At 47.9% G+C, this 10,000-nt stretch overlaps 1 protein-coding gene across 1 annotated transcript in view; it reads right to left on the bottom strand.

Annotated features, from left to right (window-relative positions):
* The window catches only part of sorbs2a (sorbin and SH3 domain containing 2a), a 75,304-nt gene that overhangs the window by 28,580 nt on the left and 36,724 nt on the right, over positions 1 to 10,000 (bottom strand). The window contains exons 6-12 of the mRNA XM_031560401.1: positions 9,994 to 10,000; positions 6,914 to 7,351; positions 5,468 to 5,612; positions 3,646 to 3,824; positions 1,609 to 1,675; positions 1,303 to 1,353; positions 696 to 900 (exon numbers count right to left, since the gene is read on the bottom strand). The exon at positions 9,994 to 10,000 is cut by the window's right edge and continues 118 nt beyond it. Coding sequence (XP_031416261.1) covers positions 696 to 900; positions 1,303 to 1,353; positions 1,609 to 1,675; positions 3,646 to 3,824; positions 5,468 to 5,612; positions 6,914 to 7,351; positions 9,994 to 10,000 — 1,092 coding nt within the window. The remainder of the gene's footprint in view (positions 1 to 695; positions 901 to 1,302; positions 1,354 to 1,608; positions 1,676 to 3,645; positions 3,825 to 5,467; positions 5,613 to 6,913; positions 7,352 to 9,993) is intronic.

Raw genomic sequence — 10,000 nt, 5'->3', positions numbered from 1 at the left:
TTCTGCTAAAAAAGTATTGCCCTCAGAGACCATAATACCCTTAAACTGTACTGAACAGTAACTTCCTAATTGTGTGCAGGCCTGTGGCCAGTGTGTGTTTGTGTGTGTGTGTGTGTGTGTGTCCATGTAGGTACATATTTGTGTGTATGTGTGTCTGTGAAGATATTTCTTAATGTGAGCAATGTCATCATGTAAATTGCATCCGTCTGCCCAAAGGCTAGTTCAAGGGTCGATGCAGACGCAGCAGCCCTCAGACACGGCACAGAAACACCTACACAGAGCGCTAGCTGTGACTCACACTCGCCCCGAAGGTCTCAGAACTGAATTGATTTACATTAAATGGCATCTCTGCAGCCAACACAGGAATGTCAAAATAACTGAACATAGACACAAAAAACTTGCTCCAGCTATCAGACTTTCAGTCCCACTTTTTGTAGTCCTTCATGCATGTTCCTCTGTCTTTTTTGGGATTACAACCTGTGAAGACTTTCACTCAGAAGAACATCCTACCTACATAGGACTCATGCCCCTCCTTGTAAGGAAATGAGACGGACATTATGCTATCACCACCATCCCACACATCGTATTAGCCAAATGTTTTCTTTTGTGTGTGCTTTTAGTTGATCTTATTAGCATCTAATTGTGTTACATTCCTTTTTTTAGCAGAGTGCATTATCATTTCATCAGTGCCTTACGCGTCATGCAGCACGTCGCGCTCCCGGTCGTAGTCCCGCGAGCGGAGCTGCAGCAGCGAGGGCATGGGGGGCGGCAGGGGCGGGACGGGGGCAGGGGACGGCTCCCTGAGAGGGGGGCCACCGTTGTCCACGGCAACGGGCTTCGCCAGCGGGCGGTATGTGTGTGTGCGAGGCGGGGGATGAGCATGGACCGGGTTGTAGTTGTCTAGGAAGGAGAGGAGGAAGACACGGAGACAAGAGAAGGGGGAGTATGATTCAGTATTTCCAGTATGATATTCCCAGTATACCACACAGTTTTGCAGAGCTCACAGAAAGACTGGTTATTCCACTGCAGCTAAATATCACAGGGTGTCACAAGGTCAACCAGACAAAGCTTACTGGAAGCATACCTGGAGTGTTCAAAATGGGGGGGGGGTCCTACTATAAGCAATTTACATTAGGCACTGCCTGCCTGTGCATATTAGAGTATGTTACAGTTTGGAAAAATGTAAAGAGCTTAAATGTTTTATGTGAAGAAAGCACTGAATAAAATATGACAGCGTGCTGGGAGAATCTAGGAAAACCAGAGCCTGCACTTCCTGGTGTGTGTCCACTGTGGTGTCCTTACCGCTGTTGACAAAGGCGTAGGTGGCGCTGTATGAGTCTGGATAGTCATCATCTGGAGACATGACAGGGAGCAGGTGCAAAAACACACACATCACTCTCAATACTTTCAGCATAATTACCTTGACTTTAGGTAAGGTAGGTTCAAAAGGGTGTGTGTTTGGCTTAAAAAAGTAATACACACACACACACATACACACAGACACCACCACCACCGCTACCAGTGGATCACAGTGTCCATTTAAACAACATGAATCAGTCAAACTATGAGCAGACAAACACAACTGAGTAGAAAAAAACAACTTCCCACCTGGTTTATGAACCATGTGAATCTGCTTGAACATGGTCTTGTACCAGTCCTTTGGCCGGTCCACTGTCTACACACACACACACACAAACACAATAAAAACCACTGTCAGAGAGAGGGGTATTGGGTAGTGAGAGCGGTTGGTTCTGTCAGGGGACTGGGCTGTGGAGAACTGTTCTGTCAGCATGCAGCAGAGAGCTGCTGGGTTTGAGAAGCTGCTGCGGTCAGACCGGCCTGTCAGCCCAGCCCATCAGCATCAACCGCCCCGGGACACACACACACACACACATCCATACACATGCAGACAGCCACGCACACACACACACAGTCACACACACAGTCACACACACACACACACACACACACACACACACACACACACACACACACACACACACACACACACACACCCACCCACTCCAAATGTGTCTCTGAGCCATTATCTGACAGTGCACAAACATGCCAATTACAGACTGGCAGAGAGTGAGAGAGAACAGAGAAAGAGAGAGAGAGCGAGAGAGAGAGGGAGTGTGTGTGTGTGTGTGTGTGTGTGTGTGTGTGTGTGTGTATCTGCGATGGTAATTCTGACAGACAGTCTGTTTCTATGTGCGTCAAAGGAGAAGAGAGTATGATGCAAGCAGAATACGCAGACTCGTGGATGACGCAGGAACAGACAAACACAGAAAATTCTAACAGTCAAGTAGGGTAAGCAATTAAATCAGTGTTTGTGTGTAAATCAGAGACTGCCAAGTTACTTTTACTATCTCTCTTTCTCTCACTTTTCCACTCTGTCATTTGCTCTTTCTCTCTGGCTCTGTTCATCATTTTCAGTGTTTGCCTCTGTCAGTCAGTCTTTCAGTCTTTCAGTCCCAGCTAGTTTGAGACTGATCAAGGAATGGCACTAAATGCCATGGTAACCAGAGTTACCACCCAGGAAATGTGACTGACTCTCTCTCTCTCTCTCTCTCTCTCTCTCTCTCTCTCTCTTTCTCTCTGCCTCTTTGAGGCCAGTATATGGTATCCCGTGGAAACTACAGTCACAGAGACTGAGGAGTACTCTACCTCCCTCCCTATCTCCAGTTCAATCCCTCAGATAAACCCACTCCATTTTTTACAAATATCCTTGTAACTCCATTCTTCTGGCAAACATGATGATAACCAAGAAGACAGCAGAACATCTGTTAATACCCTTAAGTTTGAACTCCTTAATCATCTCCCTACCTACACACACACACACACACACACACACACACACACACACACACACACACACACACACACACACACACACAATCACATGCATTTTTACCATTTCAAAAAGAGTTATAATTGTGTCAAACAACCGCTACTCAGATACCAAACAACAAGCTTTCAGCAGTAGCCTCTTACCTACCCACACCAACACAACCAGACACAGTGAGGCCACACAGATCCCTGTCAGCCACCAGGAACAAGACTAAAAGGACATGCCACGTCCAATTACAAACCTCTTCTTCAAAGCCAGCCACTAATGCATTTGAATGGGTATTGCACATATTTAAATGGGGATGCAGGGCTTCGTCAATAGGAATATGCTACACAGCCGGGAGTCTTTAACCAGAATGTTAACATCGATCTTTTAGAGCCACAATTAACTGCAGATTAATAAGGGAATTCTAAACATACCTCACTGGGCCTGATGTGGTGCTGTAATCTCTCAGTCTGTCACTAATTCTGGCTCGGGAAAAAATACAGGCGATGGTCGGACTGGCAAATCAATGCCTGCCCTGTCAATTCCTAGCTGCAGAGTGACACAACCCCGACGCACAAAAAAGGGACAGAGTGCCCATGACTATCCCTGTGATTCAGCAGACCAACTCTAAAACAAGTGAACATATTCACCCCATACACATACATGGCCTTTTCTTTATGGAACATTGACAGAGAGAGAGATGCCATAATCCCAGATAAGGCCAGGTACCAGGTGACTGGAGACCAAATGATGGAAAATGGCAGGTATTTCCAGATGTTTCCGGGCAGATGTCCAGATGGTTCTCTCACCGTTCGGATGGCGATGGGGATGCCCGACTCATCCACGGGGCCGATGCCCTCGTAGTGTGGCGCTTTGACGACGGACACCTTCTTCTCCTCCTCAGAGAAGCGAGCGATGGGCACTGTGCTGCTGCTGACGGTGGTCTGACCAGTCACCACTGACTCCCGCATTACGGACTCAGACAACTCTGCGGGAGAGAGACAGAGAGAGAGGTGAGAGAGAGAGAGAGAGAGAGAGAGACAGAGAGAGAGGTAAGAGAGAGAGGGAAAGAGAGAGAGAGAGGGAGAGGGAGAGAATGTGTGTAAGTGTGTGTGTGTGGGGGGGGGGGGGAGGAGTGAAGGGGGAGGGAGATGGAACGAGAAAGATGGGGGAAGACAGAGATTGAGGGGTGAGATGGAGTGAAGTAAAGGTGAAGGTCAAGTATATAGCAGACACTTTTATCCACAGCCACAACCACACAGGGAGAGAGAGGAACAGACAGGGGAAGTGAGGTTATTGGGGGATGGTGATGGGAAGAGGAGGTAAACAGAAAGAGGAAGAGAGACTGTTTGAGGAGGAAGAAGGGCAAGATGGCATACAAAAATGGGGAAATAATCCACGAAGCAGACAGATCTGAAAAACAGCAGACGACGCTGCAGGCGTGTTTTTAATGTTTGAGAGGGAGACAAGGGAGGCCCCAGCAGAACAGTGACACCTGTCTCCGGGATACCACTGATGGGGGTGGACAGAAATGCTGTCACAGCACATGCCCATCCTGACTTCTCCCAGGCGGAGGCGCTAACGGCAGCCAGAGCAGAGTGACTCTACTAACACTGAACAGAAAAGGGTTCAAGCTAACACTAGCTTTAGCTTCAGCAGAGTCTGAGCTTTCACACTAAATGGTAGGGGCTCTGCACCAGTGTATACCAAGTTACCACACAATGTTTGAGCAAGGCAAAGATTGTCATGCTAGTCAACCGGTTACACACTTCTTACTCCAGACACCATCGTTGCATAAAACAAATAATTCAATCTATAATTATTAATGTTTTTTGCCCCCAGGAAATAGCAGTTTTGAAATCGCTGCATACCCTGTTGAGCATTTGACAATGATCTGTAGACATCAGGCTTACATTAGCTAAGATTTAAGTGAATCTGTGAGTGATTAGCTGCCGTGCCTTCTACAGTCAATCAGGCAGAGCGCCACCCTCAGCCCCTCCATCTCCAACTGTGTTCTGCTATCGATTAAGTTGGCCTGGAAATGGCGCAAATGCATCATATCCCAATCTCTCTTGCACTGCTCCCTGCCAATAAGCCCCTTCTCTAACAAGGCATGGGGTGCACCAGCCCATTACTAAAGAGCAATAAAGCTCCAAGGAGATCAATAGCATGAACACAGGAAGTGATGCGCTTTTCAATGGATCATGGCTGTTTTGCACAGAGTGTGATTGCCCGTCATAAACAACAATAATCACCTGGACTCGCTTGGCTGTTCATGACAGGCTCACTTAAACCATGTTTCATTTGATGGTTATATTTTGAGGTCTCCAACTTGCTGAGGGCCAGGGTATTGGTCGGGGGCTGACTGCATTTCAGCATGTGGAATCCTGTGATTCCACTGATAACATATATTCCACTGAATATCATATTGAGTTGTAATCCTATCAATAACCTACTGAAGTAAGAACTGAAAACAGATATAAAACCAGTAAAAAAAAAAACAGCCAAGTTACATCGACTCAGGATACTGTGTATTTTTTGCATTAAAAGAGACAAGGACACAGGGCTGCTAGATAAGGGTATCCATAACAGACCCCCATGTAAGGCAACCTGATTATCCACCCCACTCACCTGAGCTGCGACTCTGCTGAACCCGCATCACTCCTGGGCTTAGTGTGGGGGGAGGAGGGGGGTATGCTGGAGGAGAAAAGGGCCTTTGGGGGACACTCGGTGGGCTGCTTGCATGGGCAGAACTCCCATTCATGGCCATTTGACCCTGAAGGAGACAGAAGGAGACAATGCACTATAGAATTCACTTCAATGAAGGATTATGGGAAACGTAGTTCATTCAAGAACACTGAAGCCGGCGAGTCTGTGAGCTGGTGAGACCTACAAAACTACAAGCATTAGTGCATGAAGAAGACACTGTCAATTTACACAGATGACAACAAGTTAATCATAAACATACAAAAGCTTGCCAAGCAGTGTAGGCAAAACTTTAGATTTCATTCAACATTCCAAAGAGTAAAAAGTGCTGAGAATGGAAGGGCAGAATATGTAAGACAGACACATATGTTCACAGTCACAAACACATTTAGGTTAATAGGATTACTTCTATCTTATCACTAGGCTATAAAGAAGTGTTAATGACTGTGTTTACAATTCGAAACATGAAGAACATGTAAATGGTCACGGTGTGTCTGCATGTGTAATTAATCCTTCAAACCCATATTTCAAGAGCTGAACAGAACCCTTGAAATATGGGGAAATCTCCTGAGGAAGAGCTTTAGCAAAATCAAAGCAGCACTGCAATGGTCAGACAAGACTACCATGGTGGTGGTGAGGGTTGTCAGGCAAACATCTTTGAAACATTCAAGGGCAGAGGGATGAGGTAGGGTGGATGACTGTCAGCTTCAGTCTGGAAGGCATTTCAATGCTCATTGCTGGATCATGGTCACTACCTACATACAGTATGCTGACACTATAGTTTTGTTAATTTCCCCTCAAATGATTGGACTTGCCAATGACCCCCTCACCCAACCATGTTAGTGCTCCTGACAGAGTTGGTTTGAGTGGAGCAGCGTCAGACATGAAGCTAGGTTTTAGCTTTAGCTTATCGCACATGTACAGAGTGAGTCATACACAACCAAGACAACAGACGCAAACACGCAGGTTGGTGGACTGGATCGCACGACAGAAAGTGCTGTGAGGAGTCATACTAAACATTTGTGTCGATTAGAGCAAGCAACAAGCTTGTGGTTCTGTGTGTGTGTGCTAAGTATGGAGGAGGGTGTAGGGGTTCTATGGAGGCAGACAGAGAAGTGTGTTTATGTGTGTATATATGAATGTGTGAGGATGAGGGGAACATCTTCCTGTCAGTGGTGTGTGTGTAGAAGTGTGTGTGTGTGTAAATATGTGAGTAGATGCAGGGAAAATGTAGCTGTAAGAGGGGTGTATGTGTGTGTTTGTTGATGTGCAGGGGCAATGAGTGTGTGTGGGAAAGAGTGTGCTGGTAAGGGGAGAGTGTGTTAGAGGGGTACGGGTGACTGGTGGTGGGCCGGTGGCTGTGATAGTTACGTTAGTGGCGACGTTGGCAGCGGCGCTTGCAACAGCAGAGGCCATCATGGCTGTTAATGGCGAGCCATCGTCGAGGGTGACAGAGGCGTGGCTGAGCGTGGGCGAAGGCGTGGCCGAGCCCCCGGGGGAGGAGTCCAGCCCGCAGATCTGCAGCTCCTCCAGCACGGCCGTCGACGACGAGTAGTGGCTCAGCGCCGAGACGGTGACCGGCGAATCACTCCCGCCGCCACCCCTGCCCCCTCCTCCTCCTCCTCCTCCTCCTCCCCCCACCACCGTGCTCCGCTCCAGAGGGGTGTAGGGGGTCGGGGAAAGGGCAGAGGACAGGAAGTCCGGGGAGCTCTGGCTGGCTCGGCTGTACGGGGAGCGGCGTGAGCCGGCCTCTGGGGAGAGGGGTCCTCCAGGGGAGGCGGTGCGTGCCCGTGACGGGGACCCGAAAGGCTGGCAGGAGGGGGTGGAGAGTGGAGGGGAGATGAGCAGGATAGGAGTAGTGTGTGTGAGAATTTTTTTTTTAAGGTGCTGCTGTCATCAAAAAGCTGAAACCACACTTTGTTAACACAGGAAAAGAGGAGAGTGTGTGTGCATCTCTCTCTCTCTGTGTGTGTGTGTGTGAGTGTGCGTTTGTGTTTAAACTTGCTTTTTTGGCCACTGTGGAAGTAAAAGTGAACATGACTTTTTAGAGTGAGAAGAAAAATCACACGGTGCATTAATACAAGATACAACCAGCACACTGTGGGTCTGAAAAAACAGCAGAAGGTCAGCATGTGAGTCCATCACCCAGACACCCACACTTTATATTCTGTGCTATGAGAATTCAAACAAACATGGTTAGCAACTCTGTGTCAATCACTGCAGGGTGGCCGTGAAGAGAAGACAACTTTTGTGGGATTCAGACAGTGCTGATGAGTCTTCACTGGGTAAATAAAGATGTCTTATTATACCACCAGGTTCCCGGCCGGTCTTGGGGGTACAGGTGGGGTCGTCCTGGGTTCCTCGGGGCCTCTTGGGGGGTCTGTACTGGAGCTGGGGGGGTTGATCTGGATGGAGAAAGAAGCTTTGTGTGTCTCAGGGGAGGGGGCAGCAGCAGCAGTGGTGTGAGTGGAGTTTCGGCGGGGAGGAGCAGGAGGAGGCATGGGGGCTGGGGAGGTTATTGAGGGGGGGTCTGGGCCTGGCGGGACAGGGTTGGTGCTGGGGGGCTCCTCCTGGGCCGGGGTGTTGTGAGCTGGGGGGTCTTGGGCGGTGTTTGGGGTCAGCTGGAGAGTGGCCACCCTGCGCAGCTGGACCTTGGTGCTGTTACTGCTGCTGCTGGTGGTGGAGTTGGGGAGGGGGTGCTTATAGGTCTGGGCAGGGGGGTCTGGATCAGAAGGTGTGGGTGGGACAGCAGAGGAGGAGGTGGTGGTTCTCTTTGAGTAGGAGTAAGAGGACCTGGTGTGGCTGCTGAGGGTGTAGGATCCCTTGTGGGCGACACTAGCCGCGCTATGGGGCAGATTGCTGGGTAGCAGGGAGTCGGCCGGAGCGGTCAAGGAGCCGTAAGAGGGGGGATCGACACCCGGGGGCATCATCTGATAGCTCTCTCTCCGAGGGGGTGGGAGTGGGACCTGATTGGCACCAGGGTGTAGCCAATCAGCGAAGACAAACAAAACCACATGTAAGAGGAGGTGAAAAAGACTTGAGCTGAGAAAAGAACATCAGGCAAGTTGTGTGTTTATCATGGCAAGTACACTGAGGATGATAGTGGAAATATTTTGGGGAGCGTGGGATAAATATCCTGCAAGAAAAACATACTACTGGGAGATGAAGCTGTTGTTTTAGCAGGGTCTCAAATATCTTGCACCATTTACTGTCAGGAGTATTTTTCCATATAAGTCCTGATTTCATATTCTGTGGACTTAACGGGAAATAAACACCAGATCATTTCATACAATTTGAGAAAATCTGAGACGAGACCACTTCCACCCTGTAATCATTATGGCCGTTTACACACACACACACACACTCACACAATCCAATTCAGGAGCCGATGCATTTTTGATTAGTTTCCAGGCTGCTTTTAAAAACAAACACGCACACAACCACAAAAGCACACATGTGCTACAGAATAACTTAAGAGGTGCAGATGCTGATACTGTTTTACTGGTGACGACCAAAGGCCGACTGATTTGAACTACACAGCATGATTGTACAGGTCTAGAATGTCACTGCAGCGCAGTAGTAATCCATGTGCTCTCTGACCTGAAACAAGAGCACACGCAGCAGGGGCTGCGTAGTAAACCCTGTGCATCTGCTGAAGTGCCAAATGTGCTTGTCTTGGAGTTTTGGGTATAAACAATGTGATCCTGCAATGTGATCCTGTGTACTGAAAGAAAATATGCTGTCTTGTCTAATAAGTGTAATTTTACAATGTCGATTTGTTATTACAGTCAGGATTATGGAAGCGGTGGAGTCATATGATATGCGGATTAAGTAATCTAATACAAAAATGAGGAGTTCGTTTTGCTATATAAAGACTGCAATATACCTATTGTACTGGATAAAGAGTGTGGATTCATTAAGGATTTCGATAATTAGTCTCTAGTCTAATGAACAATAATGCAGGCAATCATTATAAATTTACTGGAAGCAAGACTATTACTATATATTACTGTATGGATAATGAGCACGGACTATAGCAAAATTCAGTGCATCCACACAGAAGCAAGATATTTCATGGCATGGCCCTAATTAAAGATTAAAGCAGCATGTTCTTTGATCTTAGAGTGTGGTGAGTACTGAATGTGCAGTGCTATGGGTTTACCTGTGTTGGAGAATATCTGTGCTGTCTTTAAGGCATTGTGACTGGATTGTGGTGTGTGTTGTGAGTGGAGAGCAGTGTGGATTTGTGTGTGTGCAACATGACCACTACAGAGTCCCAGAGGGACCACACAGCACCACATACCACAACCGCCATTTTCCCTTACTATTCCCACCTAGAACCACATCTAGACATGTGTGTGTGTGTGTGTGTGTGTGTGTGTGTTTGTGACTGGATTGTGGTGTGTGTTGTGAGTGGAGAGCAGTGTGGACGGGCAGCAGGCAGTGTTTACCGGTGTC

This window comes from Clupea harengus, chromosome 22, assembly GCF_900700415.2.
Source record: "Clupea harengus chromosome 22, Ch_v2.0.2, whole genome shotgun sequence".
Classification (NCBI taxonomy): Eukaryota; Metazoa; Chordata; class Actinopteri; order Clupeiformes; family Clupeidae; genus Clupea; species Clupea harengus.
This window is presented reverse-complemented; position numbering and strand designations above follow the sequence as displayed.